General features: G+C 62.5%; 2 protein-coding genes across 2 annotated transcripts in view; both read left to right on the top strand.

Moving 5' to 3' along the window:
- The first annotated feature begins 909 nt into the window (after positions 1–909).
- LOC138684094 (protein lin-7 homolog B-like) lies at positions 910–12,063 on the top strand. The gene is given in 4 exon segments (XM_069777808.1): positions 910–1,093; positions 1,096–1,133; positions 6,781–6,941; positions 11,940–12,063. Coding segments are annotated over 4 exon segments (405 nt in total). The 3' UTR covers positions 11,962–12,063.
- Positions 12,064–13,904: 1,841 nt separating this feature from the next.
- The window catches only part of LOC138684096 (liprin-alpha-3-like), a 49,148-nt gene continuing 42,629 nt past the window's right edge, over positions 13,905–20,423 (top strand). Inside the window, 1 exon segment of the mRNA XM_069777811.1 lies at positions 13,905–13,984. The gene's annotated coding sequence lies outside the window, so the exon portion shown is untranslated.

The raw sequence follows: 20,423 nt of genomic DNA on the forward strand, positions 1-20,423 counted from the left end.
ATGTCCCTCGTGTGTCACCGTGTCCCCATATCCCCCCGATCCCCCCACATCCCCCAATGTCCCCCTGTCCCCATGTGTCCCTGTGTCCCCATGTCCCCCCATGCCCCCCCATCCCCCATGTCCCCCCCATTACGTCCCTGTGTCCCCCCATGTCCCCACACACCCCCACGTCCCCCACGCCCTCCGTGTCCCCCCGTGTCTCCCATTACGTCCTCGTGTCCCGTGTCCCCCCATATCCCCCATGCCCCCCCATTAACATCCCCACGTCCCCCCGTGCCCCCTATTACGTCCTCATGTCCCCCCATGTCCCCCCATTATGTCCCCATGTCCCCCATAATGTCCCCATATCCCCCCCATACCCTCCCACGCCCCCCCAACGCCCCATATCCCCCACGTCCCCCATTATGTCCCCATGCCCCCCAATGTCCCCATGCCCCCCCATGCCCCCATTAACGTCCCCATGTCCCCATCATGTCCCCCATTATGTCCCCATGTCCCCCTCCATGCCCCCCATTATGTCCCCACGTCCCCCCATGTCCCCACACCCCCCCATGTCCCCCCATGTCCCCGTACCCCCCATGTCCCCCCATGCCCCCCATTATGTCCCCACGCCCCCCATAATGTCCCCATATGCCCCCCATATCCCCCCACGCCCCCCCAACGCCCCATATCCCCCATGTCCCCCATTACGTCCCCATGTCCCCCCCATGCCCCCCATTACGTCCCCATGTCCCCCAATGTCCCCATGTCCCCCCCCATGCCCCCCATAACCCCCCCATGCCCCCCCACGCCCCCCATGCCCCATATCCCCCCCCGCCCCCCAACACCCCATATCCCCCACGTCCCCCATTACATCCCCATGTCCCCCCCTTGTCCCTGTGTCCCCCCCCTGTGTCCCGTCCCCCCCCCATGTCCCCCCCCCAGGCGACGGTGGCCGCCTTCGCGGCCAGCGAGGGTCACGCTCACCCGCGGGTGGTGGAGCTCCCCAAAACGGAGGAGGGTCTCGGCTTCAACATCATGGGGGGCAAAGAGCAGAACTCCCCCATCTACATCTCCCGCGTCATCCCGGGGGGGGTCGCCGACCGCCACGGGGGCTCAAGCGGGGGGACCAGCTCCTCAGCGTCAACGGCGTGGTGAGTCTTAAGGGGGGGGGTTGGGGGGGCTATGGAGGGGGTTTTGGGGGGGCTGGAGGGGATTTGGGGGAGTTATGGGGGGGCTGGAGGGGATTTGGGGGGGTTACGGGGGTTTATGGGGGGGCTGGAGGGGGTTTTGAGGGGGATTTGGGGGGTTATGGGGGGGCTGGAGGGGGTTTTGAGGGGGATTTGGGGGGTTATGGGGGGCTGGAGGGGATTTGGGGGGGTTACGGGGGTTTATGGGGGGGCTGGAGGGGTTTTTGAGGGGGATTTGGGGGGTTATGGGGGGGCTGGAGGGGGTTTTGAGGGGGATTTGGGGGGGTTATGGGGGGGCTGGAGGGGATTTGGGGGGGGTTACGGGGGTTTATGGGGGGGCTGGAGGGGGTTTTGAGGGGGATTTGGGGGGTTATGGGGGGGCTTGGAGGGGGTTTTGAGGGGGATTTGGGGGGGTTATGGGGGGGCTGGAGGGGATTTGGGGGGGTTACGGGGGTTTATGGGGGGGCTGGAGGGGGTTTTGAGGGGGGTTATGGGGGGGCTGGAGGGGGTTTGGGGGGGTTTGGGGCGTTATGGGGGGGCTGGAGGGGATTTGGGGGGGTTACAGGGGGGTTATGGGGGGGCTGGAGGGGGTTTGAGGGGGTTTGGGGGCGTTATGGGGGGGCTGGAGGGGATTTGGGGGGGTTACGGGGGTTTTATGGGGGGGCTGGAGGGGGTTTTGAGGGGGGTTATGGGGGGGCTGGAGGGGGTTTGAGGGGGTTTGGGGGCGTTATGGGGGGCTGGAGGGGATTTGGGGGGGTTACAGGGGGGTTATGGGGGGGCTGGAGGGGGTTTTGAGGGGGATTTGGGGGGGTTATGGGGGGGCTGGAGGGGATTTGGGGGGGTTACGGGGGTTTATGGGGGGCTGGAGGGGGTTTTGAGGGGGGTTATGGGGGGCTGGAGGGGGTTTTGAGGGGGATTTGGGGGGGTTATGGGGGGGCTGGAGGGGATTTGGGGGGGTTACGGGGGTTTATGGGGGGCTGGAGGGGGTTTTGAGGGGGGTTATGGGGGGGCTGGAGGGGGTTTGAGGGGGTTTGGGGGCGTTATGGGGGGGCTGGAGGGGATTTGGGGGGGTTACAGGGGGGTTATGGGGGGGCTGGAGGGGGTTTGAGGGGGTTTGGGGGGGTTATGGGGGGGCTGGAGGGGATTTGGGGGGTTACAGGGGGGTTATTGGGGGGCTGGAGGGGGTTTGAGGGGGTTATGGGGGGGCTGGAGGGGATTTGGGGGGTTACAGGGGGGTTATGGGGGGCTGGAGGGGGTTTGAGGGGGTTATGGGGGGCTGGAGGGGTTTGGGGGGGTTATGGGGGTTTATGGGGGGCTGGAGGGGGTTTGGGGGGTTATGGGGGGCTGGAGGGGATTTGGGGGGGTTACAGGGGGTTATGGGGGGGCTGTAGGGGTTTTGAGGGGGTTATGGGGGCGCTGGAGGGGGTTTGAGGGGGTTTGGGGGGGTTATGGGGGGGCTGGAGGTGATTTGGGGGGGTTACGGGGGTTTATGGGGGGGCTGGAGGGGGTTTTGAGGGTGTAATGGGGGCTGGAGGGGGGTTATGGGGGGGGCTGGAGGGGGTTTGGGGGGGTTATGGGGTGGCTGGAGGAGATTTGGGGGGTTACAGGGGGTTATGGGGGGGCTGGAGGGGCTTTTGGGGGGTTATGGGGGGTTTGGGGGGGCTGGAGGGGATTTGGGGGGGCTGCAGGGGGATTACGGGGGGCTGGAGGGGGTTTTGAGGGGGTTATGGGGGGGCTAGAGGGGGTTTGGGGGGGTTTTGGGGGGGGCTGGGGGGGAGCAGTGGCGGGTTTTGGGGTTCAGCGCAGATTTTGGGGGTGCGAGGCAGTTTTGGGGGGGGTCAGTGCAAGGTGTGGAGGGATGCAGCGGAGGGTTTTGGGGTGTCAGAGCAGGTTTTGGGGGGGGAAACCCAGGATTTTGGGGTGCAGGGCAGGGTTTTGGGGCTGCAGCGGGGGGGTTTGGGGTGCAGTGCTGGTTTTGGGGTACAGCCCGGGGTTTGCAAGGCGTAGGGACGCTGCGGACGGATTTTTGGGGTGTCAGAGCAGGTTTTTGGGGTGTCCGAGCAGGTTTTTGGGGTGCCGTTGAGGCTTTTGGGGTGCTGAGCAGAATTTGGGGGCTCAGCCCAGATTTTGGGGGTGCAGTGTAGGGTTTTGGGGTGCCGGAGCTGGGTTTTGGGGTTCAGCCCAGAGTTTTGGGGTGTCAGAGCAGGTTTTGGAGTGCAGAGCAGGATTTGGGGGCTCAGCCCAAATTTTGGGGGTGCAGTGTAGGGTTTTGGGGTGCCGGAGCTGGGTTTTGGGGTTCAGCCAGAGTTTTGGGGTGTCAGAGCAGGTTTTTGGGGTGCAGAGCAGGATTTGGGGGCTCAGCCCAAATTTTGGGGGTGCAGTGTAGGGTTTTGGGGTGCCGGAGCTGGGTTTTGGGGTTCAGCCCAGAGTTTTGGGGTGTCAGAGCAGGTTTTTGGAGTGCAGAGCAGATTTTTGGGGCTCAGCCCAAATTTTGGGGGTTCAGCCCAGGGTTTTGGGGTGTCAGAGCAGGGTTTTGGGGTGTCAGAGCAGGATTTGGGGGCTCAGCCCAGATTTTGGGGGTGCAGTGTAGGGTTTTGGGGTGCCAAGCAGGATTTGGGGGCTCAGCCCAGATTTTTGGGGTGTCAGCCCAGGGTTTTGGGGTTCAGCCCAGGTTTTTGGGGTGTCAGAGCAGATTTTTGGGGTGCAGAGCAGGATTTGGGGGCTCAGCCCAAATTTTGGGGGTGCAGCCCAGGGTTTTGGGGTTCAGCCCAGGTTTTTGGGGTGTCAGAGCAGGTTTTTGGGGTGCAGAGCAGGATTTGGGGGCTCAGCCCAGATTTTGGGGGTGCAGCCCAGGGTTTTGGGGTGTCAGAGCAGGGTTTTGGGGTGCCAAGCAGGATTTGGGGGCTCAGCCCAGATTTTGGGGGTGTCAGCCCAGGGTTTTGGGGTTCAGCCCAGATTTTGGGGGTGCAGTGTAGGGTTTTGGGGTGCCAAGCAGGATTTGGGGGCTCAGCCCAGATTTTTGGGGTGTCAGCCCAGGGTTTTGGGGTTCAGCCCAGGGTTTTGGAGTGTCAGAGCAGGTTTTTGGGGTGCAGAGCAGGATTTGGGGGCTCAGCCCAGATTTTGGGGGTGCAGCCCAGGGTTTTGGGGTGTCAGAGCAGGTTTTTGGGGTGCAGAGCAGGATTTGGGGGCTCAGCCCAGATTTTGGGGGTGCAGCCCAGGGTTTTGGGGTGTCAGAGCAGGTTTTTGGGGTGCAGAGCAGGATTTGGGGGCTCAGCCCAAATTTTGGGGGTGCAGCCCAGGGTTTTGGGGTTCAGCCCAGGTTTTTGGGGTGTCAGAGCAGGTTTTTGGGGTGCAGAGCAGGATTTGGGGGCTCAGCCCAGATTTTGGGGGTGCAGCCCAGGGTTTTGGGGTGTCAGAGCAGGTTTTTGGGGTGCAGAGCAGGATTTGGGGGCTCAGCCCAGATTTTGGGGGTGCAGCCCAGGGTTTTGGGGTGTCAGAGCAGGTTTTTGGGGTGCAGAGCAGGATTTGGGGGCTCAGCCCAGATTTTGGGCGTGCAGCCCAGGGTTTTGGGGTGTCAGAGCAGGGTTTTGGGGTGTCAGAGCAGGATTTGGGGGCTCAGCCCAGATTTTGGGGGTGCAGTGTAGGGTTTTGGGGTGCCAAGCAGGATTTGGGGGCTCAGCCCAGATTTTGGGGGTGCAGCCCAGGGTTTTGGGGTGTCAGAGCAGGGTTTTGGGGTGTCAGAGCAGGATTTGGGGGCTCAGCCCAGATTTTGGGGGTGCAGTGTAGGGTTTTGGGGTGCCAAGCAGGATTTGGGGGCTCAGCCCAGATTTTTGGGGTGTCAGCCCAGGGTTTTGGGGTTCAGCCCAGGTTTTTGGGGTGTCAGAGCAGATTTTTGGGGTGCAGAGCAGGATTTGGGGGCTCAGCCCAAATTTTGGGGGTGCAGCCCAGGGTTTTGGGGTTCAGCCCAGGTTTTTGGGGTGTCAGAGCAGGTTTTTGGGGTGCAGAGCAGGATTTGGGGGCTCAGCCCAGATTTTGGGGGTGCAGCCCAGGGTTTTGGGGTGTCAGAGCAGGTTTTTGGGGTGCAGAGCAGGATTTGGGGGCTCAGCCCAGATTTTGGGCGTGCAGCCCAGGGTTTTGGGGTGTCAGAGCAGGGTTTTGGGGTGTCAGAGCAGGATTTGGGGGCTCAGCCCAGATTTTGGGGGTGCAGCCCAGGGTTTTGGGGTTCAGCCCAGGTTTTTGGGGTGTCAGAGCAGGTTTTTGGGGTGCAGAGCAGGATTTGGGGGCTCAGCCCAGATTTTGGGGGTGCAGCCCAGGGTTTTGGGGTGTCAGAGCAGGTTTTTGGGGTGCAGAGCAGGATTTGGGGGCTCAGCCCAGATTTTGGGGGTGCAGCCCAGGGTTTTGGGGTTCAGCCCAGGTTTTTGGGGTGTCAGAGCAGGTTTTTGGGGTGCAGAGCAGGATTTGGGGGCTCAGCCCAGATTTTGGGGGTGCTGTGTAGGGTTTTGGGGTGTCAGAGCAGGTTTTTGGGGTGCTGTTGAGGCTTTTGGGGTTCAGCCCAGGGTTTTGGGGTGCTGCATAGGGTTTTGGGGTGTCAGAGCAGATTTTTGGGGTGCTGCTGAGGCTTTTGGGGTGCAGAGCACGGTTTTGGTGTTGCAGCGTAGGGTTTTGGGGTGTCAGAGCAGATTTTTGGGGTGCAGCGTAGATTTTTGGGGTGCAGCATAGGGTTTTGGGGTGTCAGAGCAGATTTTTGGGGTGCAGCATAGGGTTTTGGGGTGTCAGAGCAGGTTTTTGGGGTGCAGCCCAGGGTTTTGGGGTGCAGCGTAGTGTTTTGGGGTGTCAGAGCAGGTTTTTGGGGTGTCAGAGCAGATTTTTGGGGTGCAGCATAGGGTTTTGGTGTTGCAGCATAGGGTTTTGGGGTGTCAGAGCAGATTTTTGGCGTGCAGCGTAGGTTTTTGGGGTGCAGCATAGGGTTTTGGGGTGTCAGAGCAGATTTTTGGGGTGCAGCATAGGATTTTGGGGTGTCAGCAGATTTTTGGGGTGTCAGAGCAGATTTTTGGGGTGCTGCTGAGGCTTTTGGGGTGTCAGAGCAGATTTTTGGGGTGCAGCATAGTTTTTTGGGGTGCAGCATAGGGTTTTGGGGTGTCAGAGCAGATTTTTGGGGTGTCAGAGCAGATTTTTGGGGTGCTGCTGAGGCTTTTGGGGTGTCAGAGCAGATTTTTGGGGTGCAGCATAGGGTTTTGGGGTGCAGCATAGGGTTTTGGGGTGTCAGCAGATTTTTGGGGTGCAGCATAGGGTTTTGGGGTGTCAGAGCAGATTTTTGGGGTGCTGCTGAGGCTTTTGGGGTGTCAGAGCAGATTTTTGGGGTGCAGCATAGAGTTTTTTGGGGTGCAGCATAGGGTTTTGGGGTGTCAGCAGATTTTTGGGGTGTCAGAGCAGATTTTTGGGGTGCCGCTGAGGCTTTTGGGGCGCAGCGCAGTTTTCGGGGGGGGTTGCACGGTGTAGGGATGCAGCGGACGGGGTCGCCGTCGGTGTTGGGGGGTCGCCGTCGGTTTTGGGGGGTCGCCGTCGGTTTTGGGGGGTCGCCGTCGGTTTTGGGGTGCTGACGGGGTGCCAGAGCGTGGAGGGGGAGCAGCACGAGCGGGCGGTGGAGCTGCTGAAGGCGGCGCAGGGGTCGGTGAAGCTGGTGGTGCGCTACACCCCCCGGGTGCTGGAGGAGATGGAGGCACGCTTCGAGAAGCTGCGCACCGCCCGCCGCCGACAGCACAACAGCTACTCGTGAGCCCCCCCCCCAAAAAAAACCCCGAACCCCAAAAATCCGACACCCCCCGACCCCCAAATCCTTGCAGCTCGAAAAATTCTGCGCCTTAAAAATGCCCCCCCCAACCCTACGGCCACTAAATCCTGACAGCTGCAATCCTGCACCCCCAAAATCCTGTGCCTCCAAATTCCTGTGCCCCCCAAAAATCTGCACCCCAAAAATTTTGTACCCCCAAACCCCTGCACCCCAAAATCTGACACCCCCAACCCACCCAAATCCTTGGAGATCAAAAAATTCTACGCCTTAAAATCCACCTCTCCGCCTGCAGCCACAAAATCCTGCACCCCAAATTCCTGAGAATTCCAAATCCTGCACCCCCAAAATCCTGCACCCCAAAATCCTGCGCCTCCAAACCCCTGCACCCCAAAATCTGACACCCCCAACCCACCCAAATCCTTGCAGTTCAAAAAATTCTACACCTTAAAATCCACCTCTCCACCTGCAGCCATTAAATCCTGACAGCCACAATCCTGCACCCCAAAATCCTGAGAACCCCAAACCCCTGCACCCCAAAAATCCGACACCCCCCGACCCCCAAATCCTTGCAGCTCGAAAAATTCTGCGCCTTAAAAATGCCCCCCCCAACCCTACGGCTGCTAAATCCTGAAAGGTGCAATCCTGCACCCCCAAAATCCTGTGCCTCCAAATTCCTGTACCCCCAAAAATCTGCACCCCAAAAATCCTGCACCTCCAAATCCCTGCACCCCAAAATCTGTCACCCCCAACCCACCCAAATCCTTGCAGTTCAAAAAACTCTACGCCTTAAAATCCACCTCTTCCCCTGCAGACACAAAATCCCTGCACCCCCAAATCCTGCACCCCAAATCCTGAGAATTCCAAATCCCTGCACCCCAAAAATCCCGTACCCCCAAACCCCTGCACCCCAAAATCCGACACCCCCCGACCCCCAAATCCTTGCAGCTCGAAAAATTCTGCGCCTTAAAAATGCCCCCCCCAACCCTACGGCCACTAAATCCTGACAGCTGCAATCCTGCACCCCCAAAATCCTGTGCCTCCAAATTCCTGTGCCCCCCAAAAATCTGCACCCCAAAAATTTTGTACCCCCAAACCCCTGCACCCCAAAATCTGACACCCCCAACCCACCCAAATCCTTGGAGATCAAAAAATTCTACGCCTTAAAATCCACCTCTCCGCCTGCAGCCACAAAATCCTGCACCCCAAATTCCTGAGAATTCCAAATCCTGCACCCCCAAAATCCTGCACCCCAAAATCCTGCGCCTCCAAACCCCTGCACCCCAAAATCTGACACCCCCAACCCACCCAAATCCTTGCAGTTCAAAAAATTCTACACCTTAAAATCCACCTCTCCACCTGCAGCCATTAAATCCTGACAGCCACAATCCTGCACCCCAAAATCCTGAGAACCCCAAACCCCTGCACCCCAAAAATCCGACACCCCCCGACCCCCAAATCCTTGCAGCTCGAAAAATTCTGCGCCTTAAAAATGCCCCCCCCAACCCTACGGCTGCTAAATCCTGAAAGGTGCAATCCTGCACCCCCAAAATCCTGTGCCTCCAAATTCCTGTACCCCCAAAAATCTGCACCCCAAAAATCCTGCACCTCCAAATCCCTGCACCCCAAAATCTGTCACCCCCAACCCACCCAAATCCTTGCAGTTCAAAAAACTCTACGCCTTAAAATCCACCTCTCTGCCTGCAGACACAAAATCCCTGCACCCCCAGATCCTGAGAATTCCAAATCCCTGCACCCCAAAAATCCTGTACCCCCAAACCCCTGCACCCCAAAATCCGACACCCCCCGACCCCCAAATCCTTGCAGCTCGAAAAATTCTGCGCCTTAAAAATGCCCCCCCCAACCCTACGGCCACTAAATCCTGACAGCTGCAATCCTGCACCCCCAAAATCCTGTGCCTCCAAATTCCTGTGCCCCCCAAAAATCTGCACCCCAAAAATTTTGTACCCCCAAACCCCTGCACCCCAAAATCTGACACCCCCAACCCACCCAAATCCTTGGAGATCAAAAAATTCTACGCCTTAAAATCCACCTCTCCGCCTGCAGCCACAAAATCCTGCACCCCAAATTCCTGAGAATTCCAAATCCTGCACCCCCAAAATCCTGCACCCCAAAATCCTGCGCCTCCAAACCCCTGCACCCCAAAATCTGACACCCCCAACCCACCCAAATCCTTGCAGTTCAAAAAATTCTACACCTTAAAATCCACCTCTCCACCTGCAGCCATTAAATCCTGACAGCCACAATCCTGCACCCCAAAATCCTGAGAACCCCAAACCCCTGCACCCCAAAAATCCGACACCCCCCGACCCCCAAATCCTTGCAGCTCGAAAAATTCTGCGCCTTAAAAATGCCCCCCCCAACCCTACGGCTGCTAAATCCTGAAAGGTGCAATCCTGCACCCCCAAAATCCTGTGCCTCCAAATTCCTGTACCCCCAAAAATCTGCACCCCAAAAATCCTGCACCTCCAAATCCCTGCACCCCAAAATCTGACACCCCCAACTCACCCAAATCCTTGCAGTTCAAAAAACTCTACGCCTTAAAATCCACCTCTTCCCCTGCAGACACAAAATCCCTGCACCCCCAAATCCTGCACCCCAAATCCTGAGAATTCCAAATCCCTGCACCCCAAAAATCCTGTACCCCCAAAATCCTGCACCCCAAAAATCTGACACCCCCGACCCCCAAATCCTTGCAGCTCGAAAAATTCTGCGCCTTAAAATTGCCCCCCCAACCCTACAGCCACTAAATCCTGACAACCACAATCCTGCACCCCAAAATCCCAAGAAATCCAAATCCCTGCACCCCAAAAATCCCTGCTCCCCCAAATCCCAAAACATCCAAATATTTGCACCCCAAAATCCTGCACTCCAAGACCCTGAAAACCCCCAAACCCTCAAATCCCTGCACTCCCATATCCCGCACCCCAAATCCCTGCACCCCAAAATCCTGAAACCCCCAAATCCTGAAAACCCCCAAAATCTGGAAACCCCAAATCCTGAAAACCCCCAAGTCCCTGTGCCCCCAAATCCTGCACCCCAAAAATCCCGTACCCCCAAATCCCCAAACATCAAAATATTTGCACCCCAAAATCCTGAAACCCCCAAATCCTGTCACCCTCAATTCTGGAAACCCCCAAATCCTTGAACCCCAAATCTCTGCCCCCCCAAAACCCTGCACCCCAAAAAAACTGAAAACCCCCAAATCCCAGAACCCTGACCCCCCCCAAATCCTGAAATCCCAAATCCTGAACCCCCCAAATCACTGCACCCCAAAATCCCTGCACCCCCCAAACCCCTTCCCCCTACAACCCCCAAACCTGCACCCCAGATCCTGGCACCCCAAAATCCTGACACCCCCCCGACCCCCCCAAACTCTTACATCCACAAACCTTGAACCCCCAAATCCTGGCACCCCAAAACCCATCGCAGCCCCCCCAAACCTGCCTGAGCCCCCCCAATACCCAACACAGCACCCCAAAACCTGAGCTCCCCCAAAACCCACCCCAGCCCCCCCCAAACTTGCCTGACCCCCCCCCAAACCTGTCGGAGCCCCCCCAGAACCAACCCAGCCCCCCCAAACCTGCCTGAGACCCCCCAAACCTCTCAGAGCCCCCCAAAACCTGTCTGAGCCCCCCCGAACCTGACACCCCCCCAAACCCCAATGTCAGCCCCCCCCAAAACCTGAGACCGCCCCTCAAAACCACTCAGAGCCCCCCAAAACTGCCTGAGCCCCCCAAAACCTCTCAGACCCCCCAAAACCTCTTAGAGCCCCCCCAAACCTCTCAGACCCCCCAAAACCTCTCAGAGCCCCCCCAAACCACTCAGACCCCCCAAACCACTCAGACCCCCCCCAAAACCTCTCAGAACCCCCCAAACCTGCCTGAGCCCCCCCAAACCACTCAGACCCCCCCAAAACCACTCAGAGCCCCCCCAAAACCACTCACAGCCCCCCCAAACCTCTCAGACCCCCCCAACCACTCAGACCCCCCCCAAAACCTCTCAGACCCCCCCAAACCACTCAGAGCCCCCCCAAAAACCTCAGACCCCCCCAAACCACTCAGACCCCCCCAAACCACTCACACCCCCCCCAAACCTCTCAGACCCCCCAAAACCTCTCAGAGCCCCCCCAAACCACTCAGAGCCCCCCCAAAACCTCTCAGACCCCCCCAAACCACTCAGACCCCCCCAAACCACTCACAGCCCCCCCAAACCTCTCAGACCCCCCCAAAACCTCTCAGAGCCCCCCCAAACCATGCCTGAGCCCCCCAAAAACCTCTGAGCCCCCCCAAAACCACTCAGACCCCCCAAACCACTCAGACCCCCCCAAACCACTCAGACCCCCCAAAACCACTCACAGCCCCCCCAAACCTCTCAGACCCCCCCAACCACTCAGACCCCCCCAAAACCTCTCAGACCCCCCCAAACCACTCAGAGCCCCCCCAAAAACCTCAGACCCCCCCAAAACCACTCACAGCCCCCCCAAACCTCTCAGACCCCCCCAACCACTCAGACCCCCCCAAAACCTCTCAGACCCCCCCAAACCACTCAGAGCCCCCCCAAAAACCTCAGACCCCCCCAAAACCACTCACAGCCCCCCCAAACCTCTGACCCCTCCAACCACTCAGACCCCCCCCAAACCACTCAGACCCCCCCAACCACTCAGACCCCCCCCAACCACTCAGACCCCCCAAAACCTCTCAGACCCCCCAAAACCACTCAGAGCCCCCCCAAAACCACTCACAGCCCCCCCAAACCTCTCAGACCCCCCCAAAACCTCTCAGACCCCCCCAACCACTCAGACCCCCCCAAACCTCTCAGACCCCCCCAAACCTCTCAGACCCCCCAAAACCACTCAGAGCCCCCCCAAAACCTCTCAGACCCCCCCCAACCACTCAGACCCCCCCCAAACCTGCCTTAACCCCCCCCCATCCACTGACCCCCCCAATTTCCCCCCACAGGTCGCTGGAATCGCGGGGTTGAGCCCCCCCCGGGACCCCCCCTCTGTATATTTGGATTATTTATGGGGCGCAGCCCCCCCTGTACAGTATTTATTGGCCCCTATTTAAAGCTTGGCGTGACCAACGCGTGTGTCATGTGTGTGTCATGCGTGTGGCGTGTGTCATGTGTGTGTCATGTGACACCCCCCCCGTGGTGGGGACACACACACACCCATGGGGGGGGGGCTGTGTGGGTGTAACTGTGGCAACACGCGTGTGGGAGCAGGGACACGCGTGTGGGAGGTGGGGCAGGTGTGGGGACACGCGTGTGAGAGGCGGGGCAGGGGCAGAGACACGCGTGTGGGAGGCGGGGCAGAACAGGGACACGCGTGTGGGAGGTGGGGCAGGGGCAGAGACACGCGTGTGGGAGGTGGGGCAGGGGCAGAGACACGCGTGTGGGAGATAAGGCAGGGACACGCGTGTGGGAGGCGGGGTACAGTTGAGGACACGTGTGTGGGAGGTGGGGCAGAGGAGGGACACACGTGTGGGAGGTGGGACAGCAGGGACACGCGTGTGGGAGGTGGGGCAGGGGCAGAGACACGCGTGTGGGAGATGAGGCAGGGACGCGTGTGGGAGGCGGGGCAGGGACACGCGTGTGGGAGGTGGGGTACAGTTGAGGACACGTGTGTGGGAGGCGGGGCAGAGCAGGGACACACGTGTGGGAGGTGGGACAGGGACATGCGTGTAGGAGGTGGGATAGAGCAGGGACACGTGTGGGAGGCGGGAAAGGGACATGTGGGAGGCGGGGCAGGTGTGGGGACATGCGTGTGGGAGGTGGGGCAGAGCACGGACATGCATGTAGGAGGCGGGACAGAGCAGGGACAGGTGTGTGGGAGGCGGAGCAGAGTAGGGACACGCGTGTGGGATGTGGGGCAGGGACACGCGTGTGGTCGGCGGGGCAGGTGTGGGAATACACGTGTGGGATGTGGGGCAGGGACACGCGTGTGGGAGGTGGGGCAGGTGTGGGGACACGTGTGGGAGGCGGGACAGAGCGGGGACATGCGTGTGGGAGGTGGGGCAGAGCATGGACACGCGTGTGGGATGTGGGGCAGGGACACGCGTGTGGGAGGTGGAGCAGAGCAGGGACACGTGTGGGAGGCGGGACAGAGCAGGGACACACATGTGGGATGTGGGGCAGGGACACGCGTGTGGGAGGCGGGGCAGAGCACGGACACACGTGTGGGATGTGGGGCAGGGACACGCGTGTGGGAGGCGGGGCAGAGCAGGGACACGTGTGGGATGTGGGACAGGGACACGCGTGTGGGAGGCGGGGCAGAGCAGGGACACGCGTGTAGGGGGCGGGGTCAGGTGTGTGGACACGCGTGCAGGGGGGCGGGGTCCGGCTGAGGACACGCGTGCAGGGGGCGGGGTCAGGGACACGGACACGCGTGTGGGAGGCGGGGGCGGGATGGGGGGGGGCCGTTGCCATGGTAACGGGAGAGGGGGCGGGTCCGTCTCCCCGGCGCCACGCGCGGCTGCGCGCTCCGTCCCCATGGCAACGCGGGGCGGGGCCTCCCCGTCTCCATAGCAACCGGCGCGGGGGGGGGGCGTGCCCGTCTCCCCGCCCCCGATGACATCACCCCCCCCACCGCCGGCCCCGCCCCCCCGGCGCCGCCTCCTCCCATTGGCCGCCGCCTCTCGCCCCCCTCCCACCCTCGCCGAGGGGCGGGGCCCGCCCGCCGCCGGCCCGCCGCGCGCCGCTCCCATTGGCCGGCGCTCCCGTCCGTCAGCGCTTCTCTTAAAGGGGCCGCGCCGCTTTTTTTTTTTTTTTTTGGAACGGAACCGTCGGCGGGGGGGGGAAAGGGGGGGGGGTGGTCGTTACCGGAGGGGGGGGAGGGCGGTGGTTGTGGGGGTTCGGGCGGGCCTGGGGTGATTTAGGGGCCTGAAAGGGTGAGGGGGCGGTGGGTAAAGACCCCCCCCCCCCAAACGGCCCCCCCCCCCCAGCCGCCCCCCCCCTCGGGCCGCCTCCCTCAGCCGGAGCTGCCGCAGCGCCGCTCGCAGCCCAGGTAGGAGCCGGGCCTGAGACCCCCCCCAGCCTCGCATCCCACCCCCCCCCTTCACCATTGAAGCCGCCGGGGGGGGGTCCCACTCATCATCCCCTCCCCCCCGGCATTGCATCTTCACCAGCATCCCCCCCCCCCCCCCCCCCGGAGCATCCCCCGTTGCACACACACACCCCAACCCCCCCCCCCCGAGCATCCCCCAATTCCACCCCCCCATTGCGCTCCCCCCCCATTGCACCCCCCCCATTGCAACCCCCAATCCCATTGCACCCCCCCGAGCATCCCCCAATTCCCCCCCATTCCAGCCCCCCCATTGCACCCCCAATTGCACCCCCCAATTCCACCCCCCCATTGCACCCCCCCAACCCCATTGCACCCCCAGAGCACACCCCAATTCCAGCCCCCCCATTGCACCCCCAATTCCACCCCCCAAATCCACCCCCCCAATTCCAGCCCCCCCATTGCACCCCCATTGCACCCCCCAATTCCACCCCCCCATTGCGCTCCCCCCATTGCACCCCCCAATTCCAGCCCCCCCATTGCACCCCCATTGCACCCCCCAATTCCACCCCCCCATTGCGCTCCCCCCATTGCACCCCCCAATTCCAGCCCCCCCATTGCACCCCCATTGCACCCCCAATTCCAGCCCCCCCATTGCACCCCCATTGCACCCCCCAATTCCAGCCCCCCATTGCACCCCCATTGCACCCCCCAATTCCAGCCCCCCCATTGCACCCCCATTGCACCCCCCAATTCCACCCCCCCATTGCGCTCCCCCCATTGCACCCCCCCATTGCAACCCCCAATCCCATTGCACCCCCCTGAGCACCCCCCAATTCCCCCCCATTCCAGCCCCCCCAATTCCACCCCCCCATTGCACCCCCCCATTATTACACCCCCCCATTGCACCCCCCAATTCCACCCCCCAACCCCATTGCACCCCCCATTGCACCCCCAATTCCCCCCCAATTCCACCCCCCCAATTCCACCCCCCATTGCACCCCCCCATTATTACACCCCCCATTGCACCCCCAATTCCACCCCCCCAAATCCACCCCCCAATTCCACCCCCCCAATTCCACCCCCCCAACCCCATTGCACCCCCCATTGCACCCCCCAGAGCACCCCCCAATTCCAGCCCCCCCATTGCACCCCCCAATTCCACCCCCCCAATTCCAGCCCCCCCACTGCACCCCCCATTGCATCCCCCAATTATTACACCCCCCATTGCACCCCCAATTGCACCCCCCCTAATTCCACCCCCCCCAATTCCACCCCCCCATTGCACAACCCCCCCATTGCACCCCCCCAGAGCATCCCCCAATTCCACCCCCCCAATTCCCACCCCCCCCATTTCCAGCCCCCCATTACACCCCCCATTGCATCCCCCCATTATTACCCCCCCAATTCCACCCCCCCAATTCCCCCCCCCCAATTCCACCCCCCAGGCCCCCTCGCCCCCCCCCACTTCACCCCCATCCCACCCCCCCATCCCACCCCCTTTGCACCCCCATTCCCCCCCCAACCCACCCCCCTTTCATCCCTGTCCCCCCCCCATCACACCCCAGCTTACCCCCCCCAGGCCCCCCCCACACCCCCCCATTGCATCAACCCCCCGATTTCACCCCCCCCGCACCCTTTTAACCCCCACTTTGCCCCCCCCTTTTGCATCCCCCCTTTTGCACCCCCAGACCCCCCCCACTGCACCCCCAGACCCCCCCTCCACCCCCCATTGCCCCCCACCCCCAATTGGACCCCCAAACCGGCTGCCACCCCCTCCCCCATCCTGGGGACCCCCCCCTGCACCCCACTGCCTGCACTGCACCCCCGGTGTGTCCCCCCCCGATTGCCCCCCCTGCATGTGTTGCACCTCACTGCACGTGCTCTGCCCCCCCCACTGCCCCCCCCACTGCACCCCACTGCATGTGCTCTGCCCCACTGCACCCCACTGCCCCCCCACTGCCCCCCCACTGCACCCCACTGCATGTGCTCTGCCCCACTGCTTCCCACTGCACCCCACTGCACCCCCAGACCCCCCCCACTGCACCCCACTGCACGTGCTCTGCCCCATTGCGCCCCACTGCACCCCACTGCACCCCCCACTGCACCCCACTGCACGTGCTCTGCCCCACTGCACCCCACTGCACCCCCCACTGCACCCCACTGCACGTGCTCTGCCCCATTGCGCCCCACTGCACCCCACTGCTCCCCTCACTGCTCCCCCATGCACCCCACTGCACCCCCACTGCCCCCCCACTGCACTCCCCCATTGCACCCCACTGCACGTGCTTTGCCCCATTGCGCCCCTCTGCACCCCCACTGCACCCCCACTGCACCCCCACTGCATGTGCTCTGCCCCACTGTGCCCCACTGCACCCCACTGCTCCCCCCCACTGCACCCCCCCATGCATGTTCTCTGCCCCACTGCACCCCCCCCGCTGCACCCCACTGCACGTGCTTTGCCCCACTGTGCCCCACTGCACCCCCACTGCACCCCACTGCATGTGCTCTGCCCCATTGTGCCCCACTGCTCCCCCCACTGGCCCCCCACTGCACCCCCCATGCATGTGCTCTGTCCCACTGCACCCCCCACTGCACCCCCACTGCACGTGCTCTGCCCCATTGCGCCTCACTGCACCCCCCACTGCACCCCCCACTGCACCTCCACTGCACCCCCCACTGCACCCCCACTGCACGTGCTCTGCCCCATTGTGTCCCACTGCACCCCACTGCGTGTGCTCTGCCCCACTGCACCCCACTGCACCCCCCACTGCACCCCCACTGCATGTGCTCTGCCCCATTGCGCCCCACTGCACCCCACTGCACCCCCCACTGCACCCCCACTGCACGTGCTCTGCCCCATTGCGCCCCACTGCACCCCACTGCACCCCCCCCCGCTCCCCACTGCCCCCACCCCACGTGCACTGCCCCCCCCCCACACCCCCCCAGCCCCATCACGACCCTGGGCCCGCACACGCGTGTGCGTCGCACGAGGGGCTGCGTGTCGCACGTGGGTGGCTCCCCCTCCCCCGCTTCCTCCTGGGATTTTGGGGGGGGGGGGACACCCAGACATGCGACCCCCGTGCCCCACATCTGGGGGGGGTGTGTGCTGTGGGGGGGGGTGTTTGGGAGGGGGGGCAGGGCACCCAGGGCTCCCTGCTGAAGCCCCCCCCCCCCCCCCCAACATTTGCAGGCAGGGTGCAGGCAGGGTGACGTGCGAGGTCCGGGGGCCGCAGGCAGGATGATGTGCAGGGTCCTGACCGTGCCAGGGTGCAGGCAGGGTGCAGGCAGGATGAGGTGCGGGGTCCAGGACCTGCAGGCAGGGTGATGTGCGAGGTGCTGACACTCTTCCCAGTGCAGGCAGGGTGCAGGCAGGATGATGTGCGAGGTGCTGCCCATGTCGTGGTGCAGGCAGGACACGGGCAGGATGATGTGCGAGGTGCTGCCCATGCCATGTTGCAGGCAGGACGCGGGCAGGATGATGTGCGAGGTGCTGCCCATGCCATGTTGCAGGCAGGACACGGGCAGGATGATGTGCATGGTCTTGCCATGTCATGTTGCAGGCAGGATGATGTGCGAGGTGCTGCCCATGCCATGTTGCAGGCAGGACGCAGGCAGGATGACGTGCGAGGTCCAGGACCTGCAGGCAGGGTGATGTGCGAGGTGCTGCCCATGCCATGTTGCAGGCAGGATGCAGGCAGGATGAGGTGCGGGGTCCAGGACCTGCAGGCAGGATGACGTGTGAGGTGCTGACACTCTTCCCAGTGCAGGCAGGGTGCAGGCAGGATGATGTGTGAGGTGCTGCCCATGTCGTGGTGCAGGCAGGACACGGGCAGGATGATGTGCGAGGTGCTGACACTCTTCCCAGTGCAGGCAGGGCGCAGGCAGGATGACGCGCAAGGTGCTGCCCATGCCATGTTGCAGGCAGGACGCGGGCAGGATGATGTGCATGGTCTTGCCATGTCATGTTGCAGGCAGGATGATGTGCGAGGTGCTGCCCATGTCGTGGTGCAGGCAGGACACGGGCAGGATGATGTGCGAGGTGCTGCCCATGCCATGTTGCAGACAGGGTGCAGGCAGGATGAGGTGCGGGGTCCAGGACCTGCAGGCAGGGTGATGTGCGAGGTGCTGACACTCTTCCCAGTGCAGGCAGGGTGCAGGCAGGATGATGTGTGAGGTGCTGCCCATGTCGTGGTGCAGGCAGGACACGGGCAGGATGATGTGCGAGGTGCTGACACTCTTCCCAGTGCAGGCAGGGCGCAGGCAGGATGACGCGCAAGGTGCTGCCCATGCCATGTTGCAGGCAGGACGCGGGCAGGATGATGTGCATGGTCTTGCCATGTCATGTTGCAGGCAGGATGATGTGCGAGGTGCTGCCCATGCCATGTTGCAGGCAGGGTGCAGGCAGGATGACGTGTGAGGTCCAGGACCTGCAGGCAGGGTGATGTGCGAGGTGCTGACACTCTTCCCAGTGCAGGCAGGGTGCAGGCAGGATGACGCGCAAGGTGCTGCCCATGCCATGTTGCAGGCAGGACGCGGGCAGGATGATGTGCGAGGTGCTGCCCATGCCATGTTGCAGGCAGGACGCAGGCAGGATGATGTGCGAGGTGCTGCCCATGCCATGTTGCAGGCAGGATGCAGGCAGGATGATGTGCGAGGTCCAGGACCTGCAGGCAGGGTGATGTGCGAGGTGCTGACACTCTTCCCAGTGCAGGCAGGGTGCAGGCAGGATGATGTGCGAGGTGCTGCCCATGTCGTGGTGCAGGCAGGATGATGTGCGGGGTCCTGCCCATGCCATGTTGCAGGCAGGATGCAGGCAGGGTGATGTGCGAGGTCCAGGACCTGCAGGCAGGATGATGTGCAAGGTGCTGCCCATGCCGTGTTGCAGGCAGGGTGCAGGCAGGATGATGTGCAAGGTGCTGCCCATGCCATGTTGCAGGCAGGATGCAGGCAGGATGACGTGCGAGGTCCAGGACCTGCAGGCAGGATGATGTGCAGGCTCCTGCCCATGCCATGTTGCAGGCAGGGTGATGTGCGAGGTGCTGACACTCTTCCTATTGCAGGCAGGGTGCAGGCAGGATGACGTGCGAGGTCCAAGACCTGCAGGCAGGATGACGTGCGAGGTGCTGACTATTTCCCCCGTTGCAGGCAGGGTGCAGGCAGGGCAATGAGATGCGAGGTCCGGACCATGCCAGCTTGCAGGCAGGACCTTGCAGGCAGGATGATGCGCGAGGTGCTGAGGGTGCTGTGTTGCAGGCAGGGTTGCAGGCAGGATGCACGAGGTGCTGCCCATGCCGTGTTGCAGGCAGGGTGCAGGCAGGATGACGTGCGAGGTCTTACCTGTCCCGTGACGTGCGAGGTGCTGCCCACATCACCTTGCAGGCAGGATGCGTGCAGCGCTGCCCGTGCCATGCTGCAGGCAGGGTTGCAGGCAGGCCATGCATGGTGCTGAGGGTGCTGTGTTGCAGGCAGGGTTGCAGGCAGGATGCACAAGGTGCTGCCCATGCTGTGTTGCAGGCAGGGTGCAGGCAGGATGACGTGCGAGGTGCTGTCCATGTCGTGGTGCAGGCAGGGTGCAGGCAGGATGACGTGTGAGGTCCTACCTGTCCCGTGACGTGCGAGGTGCTGCCCGTGCCATGCCACAGGCAGGGTTGCAGGCAGGCCATGCGTGGTGCTGAGGGTGCTGTGCTGCAGGCAGGATGGCATGCAAGGCTCAGGACCTGCAGGCAGGATGACGTGCAAGGTCCTACCTGTCCCGTGATGTGCGAGGTGCTGCCCGTGTCACGTCGCAGGCAGGATGCGTGCAGCGCTGCCCGTGCCATGCCGCAGGCAGGGTTGCAGGCAGCACGCAGGCGGTGCTGAGGGTGCTGTGCCGCAGGCAGGGCGCCGGCAGGATGATGTGCGAGGTCCTACCTGTGCCGTGACGTGCGAGGTGCTGCCCGTGTCACGTCGCAGGCAGGATGTGTGCAGTGCTGCCCGTGCCATGCCGCAGGCAGGGTTGCAGGCAGGCCATGCGTGGTGCTGAGGGTGCTGTGCTGCAGGCAGGATGGCATGCAAGGCTCAGGACCTGCAGGCAGGATGACGTGTGAGGTCCTACCTGTCCCGTGACGTGCGAGGTGCTGCCCGTGTCACGTCGCAGGCAGGATGCGTGCAGCGCTGCCCGTGCCATGCCACAGGCAGGGTTGCAGGCAGCACGCAGGCGGTGCTGAGGGTGCTGTGTTGCAGGCAGGATGGCATGCAAGGCTCAGGACCTGCAGGCAGGATGACGTGCAGGGTCCTACCTGTGCCGTGACGTGCGAGGTGCTGCCCGTGTCACGTCGCAGGCAGGATGCGTGCAGCGCTGCCCGTGTCACGTCGCAGGCAGGGTTGCAGGCAGCACGCAGGCGGTGCTGAGGGTGCTGTGCCGCAGGCAGGGCGCCGGCAGGATGACGTGCGAGGTCCT

Source organism: Haliaeetus albicilla, unplaced genomic scaffold (assembly GCF_947461875.1).
Source record: "Haliaeetus albicilla unplaced genomic scaffold, bHalAlb1.1 scaffold_148, whole genome shotgun sequence".
NCBI classification, from domain to species: Eukaryota; Metazoa; Chordata; class Aves; order Accipitriformes; family Accipitridae; genus Haliaeetus; species Haliaeetus albicilla.